This window comes from Oncorhynchus tshawytscha, linkage group LG21 (genome assembly GCF_018296145.1).
Source record: "Oncorhynchus tshawytscha isolate Ot180627B linkage group LG21, Otsh_v2.0, whole genome shotgun sequence".
Classification (NCBI taxonomy): Eukaryota; Metazoa; Chordata; class Actinopteri; order Salmoniformes; family Salmonidae; genus Oncorhynchus; species Oncorhynchus tshawytscha.
In genome coordinates, this window is record NC_056449.1 from 17,253,164 (window position 1) to 17,277,399 (window position 24,236).

General features: G+C 40.8%; 2 protein-coding genes across 3 annotated transcripts; both read right to left on the reverse strand.

The window, feature by feature from the left end:
• Positions 1-8,146: 8,146 nt before the first annotated feature.
• spata4 (spermatogenesis associated 4) lies at positions 8,147-12,963 on the reverse strand. The gene is made up of 6 exons (XM_024383115.2): positions 12,628-12,963; positions 10,728-10,857; positions 10,335-10,453; positions 9,005-9,225; positions 8,713-8,826; positions 8,147-8,612 (listed from the first exon to the last, which is right to left on the reverse strand). The coding sequence occupies exons 1-6, from the start codon at positions 12,726-12,728 to the stop codon at positions 8,518-8,520; spliced, it is 780 nt and encodes a 259-aa protein (XP_024238883.1). The 5' UTR covers positions 12,729-12,963; the 3' UTR covers positions 8,147-8,517.
• Positions 12,964-13,054: 91 nt separating this feature from the next.
• On the reverse strand, positions 13,055-16,697 carry asb5a (ankyrin repeat and SOCS box containing 5a). 2 transcript variants are annotated; one of them, XM_024383114.1, is made up of 7 exons: positions 16,570-16,697; positions 16,095-16,174; positions 15,903-16,010; positions 15,534-15,684; positions 14,580-14,714; positions 14,059-14,250; positions 13,055-13,822 (listed from the first exon to the last, which is right to left on the reverse strand). In XM_024383114.1, the coding sequence occupies exons 1-7, from the start codon at positions 16,616-16,618 to the stop codon at positions 13,695-13,697; spliced, it is 843 nt and encodes a 280-aa protein (XP_024238882.1). In that variant the 5' UTR covers positions 16,619-16,697; the 3' UTR covers positions 13,055-13,694. The 2 variants fall into 2 exon arrangements, with proteins under 2 accessions (XP_024238882.1, XP_024238881.1); XM_024383113.2 differs by having other exon boundaries at positions 16,262-16,670.
• Positions 16,698-24,236: the final 7,539 nt, after the last annotated feature.

Here is a 24,236-nt window from a genome sequence, read left to right on the forward strand (position 1 = left end):
ATGTTTTCCTTCACTCTGCGGTCCATCTCATCCCAAACCATCTCAACTGGGTTGAGGTCGGGTGATTGTGGAGGGCAGGTCATCTGATACAGCACTCCATCACTCTCCTTGGTCAAATATCCCTTACAGAGCCTGTAGGTGTGTTTTGGGTCATTGTCCTGTTGAAAAACAAATGATAGTCCCACTAAGCACAAACCAGATGGTGTATCGCTGCAGGATGTTGTGGTGCCATGCTGGTTAAAGTGTGCCTTGAATTCTACATAAATCACAGTGTCACCAGCAAAGCACCCTCACACCTCCTCCTCCATGCTTCACAGTGGGAACCATACATGCAGAGATCTTCTATTCACCTACTCTGTGTCTCACAAAGACACGGCGATTGGAACCAAAAATATCAAATTTGGACTCATCAGACCAAAGGACAGATTTCCTCCGGTCTAATGTCCATTGCTTGTGCATCTTGGCCCAAGCAAGTATCTTGTCATTATTGGTGTCTTTTAGTAGTGGTTTATTTGTGGCATTTTGACCATGAAATCCTGATTCACGCAGTCATTTTTCTTTGATTATTTGAGCTGTTCTTACCATAATTTTAACTTGGTCTTTTACCAAATAGGGCTATCTTCTCTATACCACCCCTACCTTGTCACAACACAACTGATTGGCTCAAACACATTAAGAAGGAAAGAAATTCCACAAATTAACTTTTAACAAGGCACACCTGTTAATTGAAATGCATTCCAGGTGACTACTTCATGAAGCTGGTTGAGAGAATGCCAAGAGTGTGTAAAGCTGTCATCAAGGCAAATGGTGGTTACTTTGAAGAATCTCAAACATAAAATACATTTTGATTTGTTTAACACTTTTTTGGTTAACTACATGTTATTTCGTAGTTTTGATGTCTTCACTATTATGTAGAAAGAAAATAGTACAAATAAAGAAAAACCCTGGAATGAGTAGGTGTGTCCAAACTTTTAACTGATACTTTATATAGAACACTATATTACATTAGACACACACACACACACACTATGTTAACATCTGCTATAAAGGATGCAGTGCTAAACACACACACACACACACACACAGACACAGACACAGACACACACACAAAGCGCCCTACCCTTGGCCTGAATACCAGCCCCTCACACACACAGGCCTGTCACGGCTGCTTTGTTAACAAGGGTGGGAGATTTGCTGTTGGGGGTTGGGGTCTTGTTTGGGGGAATCCTTAGCTTGCAAGCCACAACACTCTCTGGCTAGTCATGTTCCTGGGCAGACCCCCTCCCTCCCCCTCCTCCCTGTGCCCACTTCCCTTCCTTGCATCCACCGTTTTAGCACTGTCGGTACCAATGGAGGAAGAGAGGGAGATAAAAAATAGCAGATGGCGAAACACTGCGAGGGTATCTAGGCAGTATGCATTCCTCATCACTGCCAAGCCATGTATGAAATTGTGTGGAAGTGGGACTAAATGTCTTTGGGTGAATCTGTTTGTGTATGAATGCATGTGTACGTGCGTGCGTGTGAAATTATATGCCAGTGTTTTTTGTTAATCATAATTTATAAACAGAAGGAGCCAAACAAGCTCACAGTAAGCTTATTACTGTCTCCTGGCTGCTCTCCAGTCTGTGTTCCTATGCGCTCGCAAGTTGCCATAGCAACCATCCCCATATATTGTTCAATAGGAAAGACTAACAAACGTAATAGAATAGAAACAGCACCTCTGAACCCTAAGCCACTCCCTCTATACATCATCGCAAACATTTTAATGTTGAAAAATCACTATATTTAATAACCATTTTGCTTGCCCTAGGACGCTGTGAATTATATCAGTTTCAAATCCCTGTCCTACTATTTTCATTTTTTCTCTCCATTTAAATCTACTGTATTATTTGCTGAACCTGAAAACCCAGTAATTCCAATACAAATCACTGGGCAACCGAACAAGCCAAGAGAGTGTTGTTCTGTGCTAATGTTTGTTAATGTGTTAATGTAAGTGTTAATGTTTGTTCCCACCCAGTCAAGCTGAGAGAAATCAACAGAATCTGAAAGATTCAGGAGGTCAAATTTTACAGCACACCAGTGAAGAGGTAAATACTTGTCTAGGGCTTCAGTTCACTTTGACAACCATGGAAACATGATGAGGGTCCTTTGAATGAAGCCCTGGGGAGTGAATTTATATTTAGTTGTAGGGAAAGAAACTTACAAAACCGCTGTGGAGAGTTAGATAGATATCTAGTGTGACTCACTTAATAAATGCTGCTAGTAGTTTGCAAATTATTTGTCGATAGACATCATCTGTAGGCGAAAGAGTAAAAGACCACATGCACATCTTACGGCTTTGAGCAGATGCTGAATATCGTATAGCCTCAATGTTCATCAACAAAACATGAACATTTGCCAGTACATTATAGCATTTGACCCTTAGGTTTATCTGAAACAGTGCTGCAATTAAACACACTAAGCTATGAACAGGTAATGCATGGAATCAGAAAATGGTACCACATACTGTATATACCCCAGTATGCGGTCTCTCTCTTTTTCCACATCCTCTCCAGGAGATCTCTAGCCAGATAGATATGTGTCAGGCTTGAGGGACCTGCTAAACCACAAGCTTCTCAGACCACATTGAGGGCTGGGCACACAGCCAGAAACACTTATCTAGCTGTCATCTTTTACACTCAGTTTACAGCTCTATTATACATTGAGCAGGGTATGGAGAGATTTAGAACCAACAGAGCAGCCCATTGGGAGTTAGAATTTTCCATCAGGGGAATCGGACAGCTCTGAATCTAGGTGGAGAGCAAACGGCAGCAGCAGAAAGCTGTCTTTCTTTGAACTCCGCTGACGATTGTAAGAAAAAAAAGGTATTTGTCACAAAACATTCCTGAATTTTGCAGGATGATAAGAGACTCGTAAAGACTCTTGACAACAAACAATTTAAGTGGTTATGAGGATAACTCTTTATTTGAAACTATGTATGTAATGCTGTCATATAGTGAAAAGCATCATTATGTAATGAAAACCGTTATGATGATGGAATGCCAGCAGTAAGCAGACATACAGTTGAAGTCGTAAGTTTACATACACTTAGGTTGGAGTCATTAAAACTAGCTTTTCAACCACTCCACAAATTTCTTGTTCACAAACTATGATTTTGGCAAGTCGGTTAGGACATCTACTTTGTGCATGACACAAAAAAAATCCAACTATTGGTTACAGACAGATTATTTCACTTATAATTCACTGTATCACAATTCCAGTGGGTCAGAAGTTTAAGTTGACATACACTAAGTTGACTATGCCTTTAAACAGCTTGGAAAATTCGAGAAAATGTGGTCATGGTTTTAGAAGCTTCTGATAGGCTTGACATAATTTGAGTCAATTGGAGGTGTACCTGTGGATGTATTTCAAGGCCGACCTTCAAACTCAGTGCCTCTTTGCTTGACATTATGGAAAAATCTAAATAAATCAGCCAAGACCTCAGAAAATAAATTGTAGACCTCCACAAGTCTGGTTCATCCTTGGGAGCAATTTCCAAATGCCTGAAGGTACCGCGTTCATCTGTACAAACAATAGTACGAAAGGATAAACACCATGGGACCACACAGCCGCCATACTGCTCAGGAAGACCATGGTTTGACTACGGTTTACAACTGTACATGGGGACAAAGATCGCACTTATTGGAGAAACGTCCTCTGGTCTGATGAAACAAAAATATAACTTTTTGGTCATAATGACCATCGTTATGTTTGGAGGAAAAGGGGGAGGCTTGCAAGCCGAAGAACACCATCCCAACCGTGAAGCACAGGAGTGGCAGCATCATGTTGTGGGGGTGCTTTGCTGCAGGAGGGATTGGTGCACTTCACAAAATGGATGGCATCATGAGGCTGGAAAATTATGTGGATATATTGAAGCATCATCTCAAGACATCAGTCAGGAAATTTAAAGCTTGATCGCAAATGGGTCTTCCAAATGGACAATGACCCCAAGCATACTTCCAAAGATGTGGGAAAATGGCTTAAGGACAACCAAGTCAAGGAATTGGAGTGGCCATCACAAAGCCCTAACCTCAATCCCAAATTCACCCAGCCTACTGTTGGGAGCTTGTGGAAGGCTACCCGAAACGTTTGACCCAAGTTAAACAATTTAAAGACAATGCTACCAAATACTAATGGAGTGTATGTAAACTTCTGACCCACTGGGAATGTGATGAAATAAATAAAACCTGAAATAAATCATTCTCTCTACTATTATTTTGACATTTGACATTCTTAAAATAAAGTGGGGACTCTAACTGACCTAAAACAGGGAATTGTTAATAGGATTAAATGTCAGGAATTGTGAAAAACAGAGTTTAAATGTATTTGGCCAAGATGTATGTAAACTTCCGACTTCAACTGTATTAGCTGACTTTACAAAGGTTTGAAATAAAATTTCTAACAAGTGTATAATCATTATCTACCAAGATAATTCTCCGTGATAATAATCACAGCCGTGTATATCCCCCCAAAGCAGACATCTCGACGGCCCTGAAAAAACTTCCTTGGACTCTATGTAAACTGGAAACCACATATACTGAGGCTGCTGGGGATTTTAACAAAGCTAATCTGAAAACAAGGCTCCCTAAATTTGATCAGCATATCGAATGCGCGACCCGGACTGGCAGCATTCTGGATCATTGCTACTCTAACTTCCGCGATGCATACAAAGCCATCCCTCGCCCTCCTTTCGGCAAATCTGACCACGACTCCATTTTGTTGATCCCAGCCTATAGACAGAAACTAAAACAGGAAACACCTGTGCTCAGGTCTGTTCAATGCTGGTCTGACCAATCTGATTCCACGCTTAAAAATTGCTTCGATCACGTGTACTGGGATATGTTCCGGATAGCCTCAGACAACATTGATACGCTGATTCGGTGAGCGAGTTTATTAGCAAGTGCATCGGTAATGTTGTACCCACGGTGACTATTAAAATCTTCCCCAACCAGAAACCGTGGATTGATGGCAGCATTCGCGGAAAACTGAAAGCGTGAACCACTGCTTTTAATCATGGCAAGGCGACCGGAAACAAGACCGAATACAAAGGCAATCAAACAAGCTAAGCATCAGTATAAAGACAAAGTAGAGTCGCAACTCAACGCCTCAGACACGAGACGTATGTTCCAGGGTCTAAAGTCAATCTCGGACTACAAAAAGAAAACCAGCCCAACCAACGTCTTGCTCCCAGACAAACGAAACAACTTCTTTGTTCGCTTTGAGGACAATACAGTGCCACAGACACGGCCCACTACCACCGCAGCCAACGTGAATAAAACATTTAAACGTGTTAACCCTCACAAGGCTGCCAGCCCAGATGGCATCCCTAGCCACGCCCTCAGAGAATGCGCAGACCAGCTGGCTGGTGTGTTTACGGACATATTCAATCAATCCCTATCCGAGTCTGCTGTTCCCACATGCTTCAAGAGGGCCACCATTGTTCCTGTTCCCAACTAAGGTAACTGAGCTAAACAACTATCACACCATAGCACTCACTTCCGTCATTATGAAGTGCTTTGAGAGACTAGTCAAGGATCATACCATCTCCACCCTACCTGACACCCTATACCCACTCCAATTTGATTATCGCCCTAACCCATCTGGACAAGAGGAATACCTATGTAAGAATGCTGTTCATCGATTACAGCTCAGCATTTAACACCATAGTACCCTCCAAACTCGTCATTAAGCTCGAGACCATGGGTCTCAACCCGTCCTTTGCAACTGGGTCCTGGACTTCAACACTGGGGCCCCACAAGGGTGCATTCTCAGCCCTCTCCTGTACTCCCTGTTCACCCATGACTGAGTGGCCATGCACGCCTCCAACTCAATCATTAAGTTTGCAGACGACACTACAGTGGTAGGCTTGATTACCAACAACGACGAGACGGCCTACAGGGGGGAGGTGAGGGCCCTCGGAGTGTGGTGTTAGGAAAATAACCTCACACTCAACGTCAACAAAGGAGATGATCGTGGACTTCAGGAATCAGCAGAGGGAGCACCTCACTATCCACATCGACGGGACAGTAGTGAAGGTGGAAAGTTTAAGTTCCTCAGGGCGTACATCACGGACAAAATGAAATGGTCCACCCACACAGACAGCATGGTGAAGAAGGCACAACTTCAACCTCAGGAGGCTGAAGACATTTGGCTTGTCACCAAAAACACTCACAAACCTTCACAGATGCACAATCGAGAGCATCCTATCGGGCTGTATCACCGCCTGGTACGACAACTGCTTCACCCATAACCGTACGGCTCTCCAGAGGGTAGTGAGGTCTGCACAACGCATCACCGGAGGAAAACTACCTGCCCTCCAGGACACCTACACCACCCGATGTCACAGGAAGGCCAAAAAGATCATCAAGGACAACAACCACCCGAGCTACTGCCTGTTCACCCCGCTATCGTCCAGAAGGTGAGGTCAGTACATGTGCGTCAAAGCTGGGTCCGAGAAACTGAAAAACAGCTTCTATCTCAAGGCCATCAGACTGTTCAACAGCCATCACTAACATTGAGTGGCTGCTGCCAACACACTGACTCAAATCTCTAGCCACTTTAATAATTAAAAATTGGATGTAATAAATGTATCATTAGTCACTTTAAACAATGCCACTTTATATAATGTACATACACTACATTACTCATATCTTATGTATATACTGTACTCTATACCATCTACTGCATCTTGCATATGCCGCATGGCCATCGCTCATCCATATATTTATATGTACATATTCTTATTCATTCCTTTACACTTTACATAAGGTTGTTGTTGTTAAATTGTTAGATTACTTGTTAGATATTACTGCATGGTCGGAACTAGAAGCACAAGCATTTCATCTGCTAACATCTGCTAATCATGTGTATCTCAAATCAAATCAAAAGTTGATTTGTCACATGCGCCGAATACAACATGTGTAGTAGACCTTACAGTGAAATGCTTACTTACAGGCTCTAACCAATAGTGCAATGTGACCAATAAAATTTGATTTGATTAGATATACTGTACCCAGACAAACAGACCTGACAGTTAAAAGATCAGATCAGCTTCTGATCTTTTCCAATCAGTTGTATAAAGAAAATACCTTCCTGATAATTGGAAGCATGGTTATGTTGCAGGCCATGTGCTATGTGTTTGGGATCCTTTATCTAAATGCTGCTTTCATTCTATTATAAAGGTGATATTACTGTGTCTTATCACAGGTGCAAGGAAAAGAGGAAATGATCTGCACATCATTGTAAAGTTCTCAGAGGTGGAATTATATGAGCTGTGCAAACAAAGAACACAATATCTGGACCTTGCGGTTTTCATCTGGTGTATGATGCACAATATCTAAATGCTGGTGAAATAAGACATTAGGGATCTTTCATCACACAAAAGCTATTGCATTTCCCATCCTTCATTAGCTGAAACTGGATGGAGCCAGTGTAATACGGCAGAGAGAGGTGGTAATTAACCATGTCCGATACCTGAAGACTTGTGTTAACTCCCAAAGGAACCTAGGGTTTAGCTCAGCTGGCTAAGATAGTTTTGTGATGTGCAGATGACCTGGGTTCAAACCCAGTCAGTCACAACAATCTAGTCATTATTAACGTGATGTTGAGATGGATGCACCAAGCATATTACCTAACACTGTATAAAGGACCCTACCTGAAATTAGGGAATTTACAGGCAGAAGAGATGAGCAGACAATATATTGTCCATTGTTAGTCATTGCTGAGAAGGTAATAAATGGAATGTTAACAGACATTTGTGAAAAGCACAGATCTATAATACAGAATGCATTTATCAAAACGACCGTTGATCGTGCTTTGATTTTCAACCTGCCTCACCCATGATTATAAACCAGACACAGCACCGCCACCTACTGGTAACCCCCTGAAATTGTAATTTTAGAGCAACTACTAATGGTTGAAGTACTGTAACTAATGGACTAGTGAATAACTAGTAAAACAACACCCCTAAGGTAATATCTTGCAAGATAGTCATTGAGAACTGCTGTACTTATATTCGGTCATAGAGGTACTTCTATTAGAGGAATAAAGGTACTTTTATTAGAGGACTAGAGGTACTTTTATTAGAGGAATAGAGGTACATTTATTAGAGGAATAGAGGTATAGAGGAACTTTTATTAGAGGAATAAAGGTATAGAGGTACTTTTATTAGAGAAATAGAGGTATAGAGGTACTTTTATTAGAGAAATAGAGGAACTTTTATTAGAGGAATAAAGGTATAGAGGTACTTTTATTCGAGAAATAGAGGAACTTTTATTAGAGGAATAAAGGTATAGAGGTACTTTTATTCGAGAAATAGAGGAACTTTTATTAGAGAAATAGAGGAACTTTTATTGGAGGAATAAAGGTATAGAGGTACTTTTATTAGAGGAATAGAGGTATAAAGGTAATTTTATTAGAGGTATCGTATCAGAGGCATCTCTCACAAATACACACCAAATGGCTGAATATCCTGGCCTTTTAAATTGCAATCAGCGAGCGTCTGTCCGTCTGACGCACCTCAATCTCCTTGAAATGGACACTGGCTTTACTCCTGATGGATGGTTCACATGACTCTATAGAAGGGAGGAAAAAGTAAGTGATGAGAAATAAAAGATACTACAGTGTAGACACGGTAAAACTGGTGGTGGTGAAAAAACTATGTGAATGACTTACTTGCGGTTCCACTTTGTACTGAGGCGTTGTTATCGGAGCTGTCATCTCCGTGGTGAGAAGATGGGGGCAGTCTCACGGCCAGTTCTCCCAAGGTGGGCTTCACGTTGAAGCGCTCTGCCAGAGACAAATGCAGGTTTTTTTTATATCCCAATTCAATTACATTATTTGTATTTGAATAACAGTAGCATTGAATCACAATCACATGATAGTCCTGTCGAATCCTAACCCTAATGTTACCAGCCTCATGGTCTATCCAAGAACCCCACTCTATCCCGATTGTTGGTGCACTCACTGGGGTTCTGGACTCTCTCGGCCGCCCTCTGCTCCAGGTGCATGTGGATGATGGCCTGCACCTTCCTCTGATTGGTGGAGATGTTGGGCTCGGCTATGACCTCGGTCAGCCGCAGGTTGTTCTTGATGGCCTTGGAGGCTGTGGCCCGAGCTAGCATGGGCAGCTGGTCCTGGTAGTCCCTGTCTGTGAAGTCAATCTCCCTGCCCTGGATCCCTTTGATCCTGGACAGTTATACAGTATGTAAGTTTTATCAGCTACAGTGCCCTCCATAATTATTGGGACAGTGAAGTATTTCTTCTTCTTTCGGGTTTTATACTATGAAAGTTTGGTTTTGAAATTAAACAATGACAATGAGGTTAAAGTGCAGACCGGCAGCTTTAAGTTGAATGTATTTTCATCCATAATGGGTGAACAGTTTAGAAATTGCAGCGCTTTTTGTACATAGTCCCCCCATTTTAGGGGAGCAAAAGTATTGGGACAAATTCACTTATATGTGTATTAAAGGAGTAAAAAGTTAAGTATTTGGTCCCATATTCATAACACACAAGGCACTTTATTCATTACGTCAAGCTTCTGACTCCACCGACTTAGATGCATTTGCTGTTTGTTTTGGTTGTGTTTCAGATTAGTTTGTGCCCACATTAATGGGGCACAAACTTAGACATTAGACATTAATGTCTACATTAATGGAGATGCTACCATGATTATGGATAATCCTGAATGAATCATGAATAATGATGAGTGAGAAAGTTACAGATGCACACATTTTTGGGGGGGGTATGATATTTGTGCTTCTATGGAAAAATATGAGGAACTGGATCTGGAAAGCAGTAAAAGAAAGCCTGGTTAAACCAGACTGACCACAATGCTCACCAGTGAAACTATTGTAAGTGCAGCAGACAGTCTAGATTCACAAAGCTAAGGAAGAGAATCGCTTGATGATCAGTTAGTGTCTATGCATTGTATTTATTTTAGCCAGGATAGTCAGCTCAGTAACAATTGGAAAACAGACAACCATTGTCTCACTCTCTTGATAAAGCCTATTGTAATCCTAATGTATTGATGAAAAGGAGAGGATTTGAATTGGTTGAGCATGCTAGGGCTCCCGAGTGGCGCAGCGGTCTAAGGCACTCCATCTCAGTGCTAGAGGTGTCACTACAGACCCTGGTTCGATTCCAGGCTGTATCATAACAGGCCGTGATTGGGAGTCCCATAGGGTGGTGCACAATTGGCCCAGCGTTATCCGGGTTAGGGTTTGGCCATCATTGTAAATAACAATTTGTTTTTAACTGACTTGCCTAGTTAAATAAAGGTTAAATAAATGTCCCACCTCCTGTTAGTTAAGATGGTGTAAATCTCTTGCACTAGAAGCTCCGCTGCTCCTGGCTTGCAGTGGATGGTCCCGTCCAGAACTTCCTTTTGCAGATGGATGTTCTGTTTCACTAGAAACTGATAAGAGAGTAGAAATGGATTCTCCATTATTCAACATGACAAACAAAAGAAAAGACAGGATGTCAGTAGTATAGAAAGACAGCCTTCTCACAGCAAAAACATTGATGACTTTGCAAGTGGACATAGGATTATACCCACCAGTTTATTTGTACTCATACACCTACTATTTTGTTACTGTCCGTTAGTCTGGGTTCAAGTCTGTTTAGCTAAGGAGTGTAATGAACAGAAGAGATGACAACCAGGCTACCTGGCCATACCCTCCAACTCTTACCCTCTCTATTTGTGCCCAGTTGCCCTGTTTGGTTGGAAGTGATGTCCCATTGTTGTAGGAGTGCATGGGGAAGTCTTCATGATAATACCAGGAGAACATCTCTGCCACAAGGTAGCCATTGGAGAAATCCCTGGTGAAGGGAAAATGTGACTCCATAACATAGGGGAGAGTGGGATAAGTTGAGTCATTTTTTATATTCATTACACTGCATTCAGAAAGAATTCAGACTACTTCCTTTTCTCCCCACATTATTTACGCTACAGCCTTATTCTAAAATGGATTAAATTAATGTTTTTCCTCATCAATCTACACACAATACCCCATAATATCAAAGCAAAAACAGGTTTTTAGATGTATATTTTTAATTATTTTACAGAAATACCTTATTTACAAGATTCTCTGGTCTGATGAAACCAAGAATGAACTATTTTGCCTCAATACCAAGCATCACATCTAGAGGAAACGTGGCACCATCCCTACGGTGAAGCATGGTGGTGGCAGCATCATGCTGTGGGGCTGTTTTTCAGCAGCAGGAACTGGGAGACAAGTCAGGATTGAGGAATGATGAACGGGACAAAGTACAGAGAGAGCCTTGATGAAACCTACCCCAGAGCGCTCAGGACCTCAGACTGGGGTGAAGGTTCACCTTCCAACAGGACAACAACCCAAAGCACACAGCCAAGACAACGCAGGACTGGCTTCGGGACAAGTCTCTTAATGTCTTTGAGTGGCCCAGCCAGAGAACCGAACTTGAACCCAAATGAACATCTCTGGAGAGACCTGAAAATATCTGTGCAGTGACACTCTCCATCCAACCAGACAGAGCTTGAGAGGATCTGCGGAGAAGAATGGGAGAAACTCCCCAAATACAGGTGTGCCAAGCTGGTAGCATCATACCCAAGAAGACTCAAGGCTGTAATCACTGCCAAAGGTGCTTCAGCCAAGTACTGAGTAAAGGGTCTGAATACTTATGTAAATGGAGCTAAAAAAAAGATATACATACTGTAACTGTAGATTGATGAGATTATTTTTTTAATCCATTGTAGAATCAGGCTAACATAACATGTGGAAAAAGTCAAGGGGTCTAAATACTTTCTGAATGCACTGTATATTCATTATGGAAATAATCAGAATTCCTGTAAACATTACCGTTTTGAAAACATTGCTTATCCAAAAAAAGCAGTGTCTTGGCACAACTTATCCTGGCTATGGGGTATGTTGAGCCCCTGTACAGGGTAAATTAAGCTGCCTAAAGATTTCTGTAATGAATGGAATATTACCACAATAGTTACCTTTTTGAAACCATGTCTATTTTTATTTCCCAAACACAATAACAATCGCTTCTTTGTCTTTTGATAATTTAAAGCATCTTTTAACACATGCTTTGTTTTTTTTTACCTCATGCCTTGCTATATGCCTGGGAAGAAAACACTTCAATTTGTTCAACTTCACATTTGGATAAATTTACCACATAGCCATTGGCTCAACTTACCCCAATGCAAAAATGTTGACTATAGCCAACACAACTACAAGATGCACTTTCAAGCTAGGTGTAGAACGTCATATTAAAGCTTATAGAGACCCCAATAGAACAATCTTAAAAGGATCTACTTTGGTTTAGATACAAGCATCATGAAACCTCTAACCTAATTTTAAAAATATGAATTTGTTTACCTAACTTGCTTACCACTTTTTCCATGTGGTTTATTCCTTCACAGACTACATGAAAATTGACACTTCCTCAATATTTGGTCAAATTATATATCTTGTGTATTGTTTCCTTGAAACAAAGGTAGCTCAATTTACCCGACTGTCCCTTTAAGGTTACTTGGTTAGATAGACCAACTCTCAGGTTATATTTCACATAGACACGCTTTGCAATTTGCTAATGTACACTCACCTGCGCATATTCTTTGGAGAAAATGACAAATCCAGGCTTTGGAGCCACTTCAGAACTTCTCGTGGCAGTCCTGTCTTTTTGGGAGGTTGTGCGTAAGCCATTGTCTGCTGTAATGTTAATTCAGCTAGCGTCTATGAACCAGCCACACACTTTAACTTTTCTGGTTCAGTATTTCGTTAAGTTGTTGCTATATAATACTGTGTCTTATAGAACATTTGTGGTAAACGAACTAGCTAAGCTAACGAGCTTACTAGCTCATATGGCACATTTGACATGTTTATCAACAGTTCCATAGCAACGGCCTTACTTCTTCTTTCTCCTGGAAAGGTGAACGTATCGCGGGAAGGTACATTGTTGCCACCCACTGGAAATAGAAAATGTTGCGCACACTGAAGAGAGCTGCTTGCCTTTGAGACTTGCAAAAACGTGGAATTCAAAACGTTTTAATAAAATAATAGCAAGCAGCTCAGACAATAAGATCACACATAAAACACATCAAGCAAGCAAGTTTATATCTATATTTTTTGAGGATATGAATGTAGGAGTAGTGTTCTCAATGATAATGGTAAAGATTTTGGTGAATTTCAAGTTTTGCAGATGCACAGGTCTAATCTAATATATATAACGTGATAAACCATGTTAATATAACAATCCAAATTAAATGTATTTTCCATAATATGAAAGCACTTTAAATTGTGTTATTGTATGAGCATATGAGCCAGCCACAGATTCATTTATAAACCTGCTGCAAAATATTGATGAGGAACACATTTTCTAAGTGCCTTTAAACAGTAGAGCTCTGGATTTAAATTAAACTCTCCCTTGAAAATGTTCATAGCAAACCATGATTGCTGGTCATTGCTCCAACCCCAAATTTTAGCAGTTTCTTTTGAACCATACTAAAATCTGGTATAGGCTAAATCAAGTATGTATTTCATTGCTTCAAGTGCAAGTAGTTCTCCTTCTATCATTGCAGGCTGTTGAGTTCACATGAATGACTGACACCAGGAAGATGCCACCACCACCACCACCACCACAGCCTTTGAGATTGTGACGTTCTAAGCTCATCATCTGTACTGGAGGTAGTTCCTGAGGGGGTTGGGAAGGGGAAGATGGTTGATGAGGTGAAACCTGTCACGGCCCACACGGTCACGGATACGCTGTCGACACAGCTGACTCAATGGTTGGGGCGTGGCTGCAGAAAGGTGGAAGGGAAAACATATCATGCTATTCAACCAAATCCACTACAGCCCGGCTAGTTTGCTATTGCTTGAACACGTGATATTCTATTCCAGACAATGATGGTTTCGTTTTGAACATATAATGGACAGCTAGTTTGACTTGGGTGATTAACCAATAATACTACGATACTTTGGCTATAGGAATTCACTGATTTCTAAGGATGACTGTGAATAGGCCTATAGAACTTACCCTCATAGACCAGTAGAAACCCCTCTGTCAGGCTGCTGGGGGGAGCAGCCTCCACAGGTCTCTGGAACTCAATGTTCCTGGCATGGATATCTGCCCCAAAGTCCAACAACAGCTTAACAATGGCAGTGCAGTCCTTCTCAGCGGCAGCGTGTAAGGGAGACTCCATATATCTACCTTTCTGTACATTTGCTCCTGTGTGGAGGCGTAAACCAAGGTATGGATATAACACACATTTAATAGTCCTATGTCATTCAGTTACAGGAAAGAAGTACTTTATCAATGTCATAACATGATAGATTTGGACTTTTATCCAGGTGGGTTAAACATATTAGTGGTGTAGAAATGGGAAGATGCTCTGAGCTACTACAGCATTAGTGGTGGATGTGGCCATAGTGAGAGTGCTATACAGGTACAATACATTTCACCACTTGGGGAGACAGTAACAATCTTACCACTAGTTCTCCTCCTCTCATCATACCTGGCTATGGTGATTTGGCAGAGCAGATGTGCACGTGCCTCACCTTCCCTCAGCAGCCTCTGGACACACTCTATCGCCTGAGAGACACAGGCGGTGTAGAGGGGCGTTCCCAGGTGAGGAATGTCAAAGTCCACGTCGGCTCCCCATCTGATTAGAGTCTCCACACACCCACTGCTGCCTACCGACCGTAGGCACAAACATGGAAGTCATTACTGTCAGCTTTCCAATTATTGCGGTTGGTGTTTTAGCTAATTATTTCTGTACCCGGAATATGAGGATTCCTCTAAGCACCATGGGACATACTCTGACTTGAATTATGTTTGTGTATCTCAAAAACTGTACTCTGATTTGTGATATTTTGATTCAGATTTTTAAGTTTTATGTATTTGCCTCAATCCCAAGTTAGCATACAGCCCAAATGGTCAGTGAAGTACACTTGAAGGTTCATGCCAATGATGTAAATAAACCATGGATTGCTGATGCTAAGTATTAGCCAATGAGAGGCTTTAAAGCCACCGGCCGCCATATTTGTACACCTCATAGGAATAAATGGAATTCAACAGTATTTCAATTAAATGTTTCAAGAACAAGATAACATGTATTTAAGTAATTTTTTGTAGTGGGGACAGTAACATTAGTACTCACAGAAAAAATGAAAATGTTTATATGTATTTTTTATATATATATTTTATTATATATATATATATATATATATATATATATATATATATATATGTGTGTGTGTGTTTAGCTCACATAATATAATTTAAAAGTATGCATTAAGTGTCTGTAATAGAATAAACTAATTTAGACATTAATAAATGCATTTCTATAGCTTGCAAAATCTTCTTTACAATAGAGGAGTATTACCAAGGTGGCTGTGCGGTGGCTTCAATACAGCAGCCCTTGTCATTCATCCAGGGTTTATACACATCATTGGGTTCATACTAGATTCATTAAGATAAGGATGTTGGAGTGATAAGGGTACTGAGCATACCTTTACTGCTGGCTTGGTGAATGGGCGAGGGCTGAAATACCAGAGCCTGGGGTTTGGCCCCGTTCTCCAGAAGGACCTCTGCACATGATACACTGCCCACTGAGCACGCATTGAAAAGAGGAGTCACCCCATCAATGGTGGTGACGTTCACCTGCACAGAGTCTCATGTTAACTCTGACCACTCAGCTGAATAACGCAGCACCATTTTGGGGCAGAGAAAAAATAACAAATAACAGAGAACAAGATGTATTTTACAAAAGCTTTATTAAGCTATTTCTTAAATGTATTATTTAGTACACATTATTACTGTTTCATGTTAAAAAAAAGAAGGTTATCTTGATTATTAACGGATCTTCTCCATTGACTCACATTGGCTCCTGCAGCTATCAGAGCTCTGGCACATGCTACATGGTCTCCAAGGCAGGCCTCGTGCAGAGGACTCACATGGTCTATAGTGACTACATTTACATTGTGGCCCTGTGGGAGCAGCAGAACACAACCATAGTACATTGCAGAAGGTAAGCAGTGAGTGCACACTGAATTGGATTACCTTTGGCTCACCTGTAAAATGAGATTCCTCAGAGCTAAGAGACGACCTTGGCATGCAGCATCATGTAAGGGTGAGCGGTCTGCCCAGGACCCTGCAGCAAACACAAATGCTTGTCACATACCACAGCTCACCGTCTCACAGTTTTGATGAATGATTCCATTTCACAGGGCACACACACCTGGGTCAATATCCAGAATAGCACCAGATGCATTCCAGACTGCATCATCATTGTTACCTTTCTCCATATTACTGATCTATGACACTTCTATTCTATTTCACTTCATATAAGGTAGAGTACTTAACGATCCATGTTGTCCAATTGAGGGTGAGCCAATATGTCTCCATTGGCAATAACCGTCAAATCTATTTTCTCTTGAACTAGCCTAACCTACTTGATGTATTAATGGAAGACCAAGCCACTGTAAATCAGAAACAAAACATGTTCTGGGAAAACTAGTGTAAACTACATATAGCTACATCACTGACCTTTAATAACGCACAACAAGATTTGATTTTGTGTTGCTGTTTGCTGCATTGGTGCTCCCTTTCCATGCGCCAAGCATGTTGGCACACTGTCTGTCACTGACACTGGGAAGCTTAAGTGCTGTTTTGGTCTGCAAGTCTGCCTACAGACCACAGTCAGTCAGGAATGAAAACTAGGGCAAGGGGGGTGGGCCGTTCTATTAATAGTTTAGAGTAGAAATGAGCCTGACCGGTATGTACCGTATACACAGTTATTATGTTTCAGCTACTTTGCATGTTCAGGTCAACAAAGTGAGTGTATGCATTATTCACAGTAGCCAAATTATAAATAATCATTATTGTGATAATATTTTTTGTTGTTGTGACAATATACTAATACAGTAGAGAGATATGGGTACTCACTGTGTCCTTGACCAAAATCAGAGCCAGTACAGTGAGAACAGAGCCAGTACGGTGAGGTAAATGTTTACGGTGAGGTAAACATTGGAATAATGGAGCAACGCGAAAGGATTCGCTGTCATATTGCCCCCTCTTTTGAACAGGCTCTGCTATACTAAGGGGATCATATGCCACTCTCAAGTGGTCCTCACTGAAATTCTGTGCCTGTGTTAAAATCATTTAATTCTCATTGTGGTGTAGTGGAGTGTCATTTCAATGATGGAAGTCTCAGCACAGTCAATATCATCCTGTAATCAGTGTCCACTACTGGTTCCAAGGCATGTTAGGTGCTAAATTCAACTAGTAAATCTGAGCATTGTCCAGAATCAAGTTACAAGGAAGGAAATGAGATACTTAGTCAGTTACACCATTGTGTCTTACACATTTAACCCAACCCCTGTGAGTGCACTTTTAATCCAGGAACAAGGAAAATGCCCACAATAAAGTGAAACTTCCAACTGTATATGAATAAGACAAAGTGCCCATTTCAGCATCTCTGACCTATTAAAGCATTATTGATACAAAGGAGTGAGAGTTGGTTAAAGGCATGGCAGGGTAGTATCATAAATGTTGTAGGTTAAGTGCAGCAGAGAACAGTATAGTTCCACTATTCGTTGGGAAGGTCGGAGATTTTGCCAGTATTTCATTCCATTCTCTTTAGTTATTTTCAGCCTGGCTGAATCAGCCATGTAGTCCAACAACAATCAACAAATTGCCATCAAACATGACCTTATAATGTTTTGATTTACCTTGTCTTCTGCAATGTTTGTTTGGACATGATTCTTTATCAAAATAGCTTTCCTAGTATTAGCCCAGCTGCCATCGTTTGTCATCAATCGACATAAGGAAAAATAGCGCCATCTGGCGGCAGTAGAGCAATCCTAGTATTTGAATTCACACGTATTCCCAGGGGCTCAAGGGTGGGCAAACATTTCTTGGATGTGGAAGGTTCGAACAAAAGACAGTACAACAAACTCTGTGTTCAAACGTTCAAGCTTTAACCAAGCCAATTTCAACTTTATATGGAAAAATAAACATAATTATTTAAGAAAAGTAGATATTGTAAAGTCTACTGAGGAAGGTGGACTGACTGCAATTGACTTTTATCCAATTAATTGATACACCATCCACAGTGTAATTAATATCTTCACCATGGTCAAAGGGATATTAAATATCTGCTTTTTTTTACCCATCTACCAATAGGTTCCCTTCTTTGCGAGTCATTGGAAAACCTCCCTGGTCTTTGTGATTGAATCTGTGTTTGAAATTCACTGCTCGACTGAGGGACCTTACAGATAATTGTATGTGTGGGGTAAAGAGATAAGCTAGTCGTTCCCAAATCATGTTAAACACTATTATTGAACACATAGTGAGTCCATGCAACTTATTATGTGACTTGATAAGCACATTGTCACTCCTACTTATTGACTCAAGACATTTCAGCTTTTCATTTTGAAATCATTTGTAAACATGTCCACTTTGACATGGGGTATTGTGTGTAGGCCGGTGACCCCAAAAAAATATATCAATTTAATCAAAATGTGAAAAAAGAAAAGGGGTGGGACTTCTTCTATCAACATTTAATGGATGATAATGGCAATGCTCTATTGTATAACAATTTCATTCAAAGTGTTATCTTGTTTGCACCAATAGGCAATACTCTACAGTAGTTAAGGCAAATCCACAAGCAATGCTTTTTTTAATCAAAGGAATGTTGACACATTCTACTGCAGTACCACAGATGTTTTCGTTGGTTATATATGGATGTCAATTCTTAGATTTAAAAAAAAATGCAATAATACATTCTAAATGCATTATATTACTTACGTGTTTCCTTTCACCTTTGAAAAGGAAATATTTGTTACAAGATTTCATTAGGATTTGTATAGTCATAACAAGAACCAGATACCTTTATTTTCCTTTATCACCATAAAAAGTTAATGAAAACCTTTATGAGATGCTTTTCAATATTGGATTACAGATAATGATCTTTCATTTATAGTTATGTGATATTATTTTGTTTCCTAATTAATGACAGTAATGTTGAATTTATGTACAATAATTCTTACAGAAAAGTGTTTCTTAAAAATTATATATATCTATATATATATATATATATATATATATATAACTCAGCAAAAAAAAGAAATGTCCCTTTTTCACGATTCTTTCAAAGATAATTAGTAAAAATACAACAGATTACAGATCTTCATTGTAAATGGTTTAAACATAGTTTCCCATGCTTGTTCAATAAACCATGAACAATTAATGAACATGCAGCTGTGGAACGGTCGTTAAGACACTAACAGCTTACAGACGGTAGGCAATTAAGGTCACAATTATGAAAACTTAAGACACTAAAGAGGCCTTTCTACTGACTCAAACAAACACCAAAAGAAAGATGCCCAGGGTCCCTGCTCATCTGCTTGAACGTGCCTTAGGCATGCTGCAAGGATGCACGAGGACTGCAGATGTGGCCAGGGCAATAAATGGTCATGTCCGTACTGTGAGACGCCTAAGACAGCCGTACAGGGAGACAGGACGGACAGCTGATCGTCCTCGCAGTGGCAGACCACTTCTACCAACACCTGCACAGGATCGGTACATCCGAACATCACACCTGCGGGACAGGTATAGGATGGCAACAACAACTGCCCGAGTTACATCAGGAACGCACAATCCCTTTATCAGTGCTCAGACTGTCCGCAATAGGCTGAGAGAGGCTGAACTGATGGCTTGTAGGCCTAATGTAATGCAGGTCCTCACCAGACATCACCGGGAACAACGTCGCCTATGGGCACAAACCCACCGTCGCTGGACCAGACAGGACTGGCAAAAAGTGCTCTTCACCGACAAGTCGCAGTTTTGTCTCACCAGGGGTGATGGTCGGATTTGCGTTTATTGTTGAATAAATGAGCGTTACACTGAGGCCTGTACTCTTGTGTGGGATCCATTTGGAGGTGGAGGGTCCATCATGGTCTGGGACGGTATGTCACAGCATTATCAGACTGAGCTTGTTGTCATTGCAGGCAATCTCAACGCTGTGCGTTACAGGGAAGACATCCTCCTCCCTCATGTGGTACCCTTCCTGCAGGCTCATCCTGACGTGACCCTCCAGCATGACAATGCCACCAGCCATACTACTCATTTTGTGCGTGATTTCCTGCAAGACAGGAATGTCAGTGTTCTGCCATGGCCAGCGAAGAGCTCGGATCTCAATCTCATTGAGCACGTCTGGGACCTGTTGGATCGGAGGCTGAGGGCTAGGACCATTCCCCCCGGAAATGTCCGGGAACTTGCAGGTGCTTTGGTGGAAGAGTGGGGTAACATCTCACAAGAACTGGCAAATCTGGGGCAGTCCATGAGGAGGAGATGCACTGCAGTACGTAATGCAGCTGGTTGCTACACCAGATACTGACTGTTGCTTTTGATTTTTACCCCCCCTTTGTTCAGGGGCACATTATTCGATTTCTGTTAGTCACATGTCTGTGGAACTTGTTCCGTTTATGTCTCAGTTGTTGAGTCTTGTTGTGTTCATACAAATATTTACACATGTTAAGTTTGCTGAAATTAAACGCACTTGACAGTGAGAGGACGTTTTTTTTTCTTCCTGCGTTTACATTTATAGTACCAGTCAAAAGTTTGGACACACCTACTCATTCAAGGGTTTTGATTATCTTTATTTTTACTATTTTCTACATTGTAGAATAATAGTGAAGACATCAAAACTATGGAATCATGTAGAAATCAAAAAAGTGTTAAACAAATCAAAATATATTTTATATTCTTCAAAGTAGCAACCCTTTGCCTTGATGACAGCATTGCACACGATTGGCATTCTCTTAACCAGCTTCACCTGGAATGCTTTTCCAACAGTCTTGAAGGACTTTCCACATATGCTGAGCACTTGTTGGCTGCTTATCCTTTACCCTGCGGTCCAACTCATCCAAAACCATCTCAATTGGGTTGAGTTATTGTGGAGGTCATCTTATGCACCACTCCATCACTCTCCTTATTGGTCAAATAGCCCTTACACATCCTGGAAATGTGTTGGGTCATTGTCCTGTTGAAAAACAAATGATTAAGCGCAATCCCATTAAGCGCAATCCAGATGGGATGGCATATCAATGCAGAATGCTGTGGTAGCCATGCTGGTTAAGTGTGCCTTGAATTCTAAATAAATCACTGACAGTGTCACCAGCAAAGCACCCCCACACCCTCACACCTCCTACTCCATGCTATACGGTGGGAACCTTACATGCAGAGATCATCCATTCACCTACTCTGCGTCTCGCAAAGACACGGTGGTTGGAACCAAAAATCTCAAATTTGGATTCATCAGACCAAAGGACAGATTTCCACCTGTCTAATGTCCATTGCATGTGTTTCTTCTTCTTATTGGTGTCCTTTAGTAGTGGTTTATTTGTAGCAATTCGACCATGAAGGCCTGATTCACGCAGTCTCCTCTGAACAGTTGATGTTGAGATGTGTCTGTTACTTGAACTCTGGGATGCATTTATCTGGGCTGCAATTTGTGAGGCTGGTAACTTTAATAAACTTATCCTCTGCAGCAGAGGTAACTCTGGGTCTTCCTTTCTTGTGGCAGTCCTCATGAGAGCCAGTTTCATCATAGCACTTGATGGTTTTTGCAACTGCACTTGAAGAAACTTTCAAAGTTCTTGAAATGTTCCGTATTGACTGACCTTCATGTCTTAAAGTAATGATTGACTGTCGTTCTCTTTGCTTATTTGAGCTGTTCTTGCCATAATACGAACTCTGTCTTTTACCAAATAGGGCTATATTCTGTATACCACCCTTACCTTGTCCCAACACAACTGATTGGCTCAAATGCATTAAGAAGGAAAGAAATTCCACCCATCTCTACAGATCGGTGTCCCACCCTCACAACGGTTGAGCTAATGTGCGCTAATGTGATTAGCATGACGTTGTAAATAACAAGACAGTTTCCCAGGACAAAGACATATCTCATATTGGCAGAAAGGTTACATTCTTTTTAATCTAACTGCACTGTCCAATTTACAGTAGCTATTACAGTGAAATAATATCATGCTATTGTTTGAGGAGAGTGCACAGTTATGAACTTGAAAAGTTATTAATAAACCAATTAGGCACATTTGGGCAGTCTTGATACAGAATTTTGAACAGAAATTCAATCTTTATTTGAATCTGTCTACAACACTGCTACCATCTAGTGGCCAAAGTATACATTTCGCCTGGGCTGGAATAAAACATTATGGCCTTTCTCTTGCATTTCGAAGATGATGATACAAAAATAAGTTAAAAAAGGTTTGTTTTTTCTTTGTATTATCTTTTACCATATCGAATGTGTTATATTATCCTACATTCATTTCACATTTTCCACAAACTTCAAACTGTTTCCTTTCAAATGGTATCAAGAATATGCATACTCTTGCATCAGGTCCTGAGCTATAGGCAGTTAGATTTGGGTATGTCATTTTAAGCGAAAATTGAAAAAAAGATGCGGATCCTTATTAACTTTTAACAAGGCACACCTGTTAATTGAAATGCATTCCAGGTGACTACCTCATGAAGCTGGTTGAGAGATATATTCATGCTTTTTCTAGTTGCTTGTTCTGTTTATTGATTCAAGTGTTGTTTTGTATGTAAAATGTTCCTATTTGATTGTGAACATTTCTGAAATAAAACAATTATAATTTCAAGCTAAGAATGAAGTATTTTGGTAGTCAAGTTATTGAAAGACATACCTGTTTTTCCTTTTAGGGCATACTTGTATTCAAAGTAAAGTTTTCGCTGGCAAAGACATTACTCTCTACTACAAGCTACAGTGCATCTTGCTACATCAATGACTGGATGGATCCCATGCATCTCATAGGACGTCCAGGAATGTACAATGTGCACATTTAAACAAAGATTTTTACAACTAACCCAAGATTGATCAGAGCATGTCATTTCCAATGGTCTACAAAATACAGTCCACTCTGTTAGTTACAGAATCTATTTTTGGAAACACAAAACTGTATGGAGATCAAATTTGCTGATAGTTGGCCTTAATCATCTCACTCCGTCTTCTCCCTCATCTGGTTACTGGGCTTCCTCTCATCACCATATTTGGTAGTGAGTGAAAACAACAACTGGATGCTTCGTACTTATACATCCGGTGACATATCTGGTTCATTGTGCCATCTGTGATTTAAATCTTCTTCTTCTTCTCAAATCAAATCAAATCAAATCAAATCAAATCAAATTTTATTTGTCACATACACATGGTTAGCAGATGTTAATGCGAGTGTAGCGAAATGCTTGTGCTTCTAGTTCCGACAATGCAGTAATAACGAGCAAGTAATCTAACTAACAATTCCAAAAAAAACTACTGTCTTATACACAGTGTAAGGGGATAAAGAATATGTACATAAGGATATATGAATGAGTGATGGTACAGAGCAGCATAGGCAAGATACAGTAGATGATATCGAGTACAGTATATACATATGAGATAAGTATGTAAACCAAGTGGCATAGTTAAAGTGGCTAGTGATACATGTATTACATAAGGATGCAGTCAATGATATAGAGTACAGTATCAACGTATGCATATGAGATGAACAATGTAGGGTAAGTAACATTATTTAAGGTAGCATTGTTTAAAGTGGCTAGTGATATATTTACATCATTTCCCATCAATTCCCATGATTAAAGTGGCTGGAGTAGAGTCAGTGTCATTGACAGTGTGTTGGCAGTAGCCACTCAATGTTAGTGGTGGCTGTTTAACAGTCTGATGGCCTTGAGATAGAAGCTGTTTTTCAGTCTCTCTGTCCCAGCTTTGATGCACCTGTACTGACCTCGCCTTCTGGATGACAGCGGGGTGAACAGGCAGTGGCTCGGGTGGTTGATGTCCTTGTGATCTTTATGGCCTTCCTGTAGCATCGGGTGGTGTAGGTGTCCTGGAGGGCAGGTAGTTTGCCCCCGGTGATGCGTTGTGCAGACCTCACTACCCTCTGAGAGCCTTACGGTTGAGGGCGGTGCAGTTGCCATACCAGGCGGTGATACAGCCCGCCAGGATGCTCTCGATTGTGCATCTGTAGAAGTTTGTGAGTGCTTTTGGTGACAAGCCGAATTTCTTCAGCCTCCTGAGGTTGAAGAGGCGCTGCTGCGCCTTCCTCACGATGCTGTCTGTGTGAGTGGACCAATTCAGTTTGTCTGTGATGTGTATGCCGAGGAACTTAAAACTT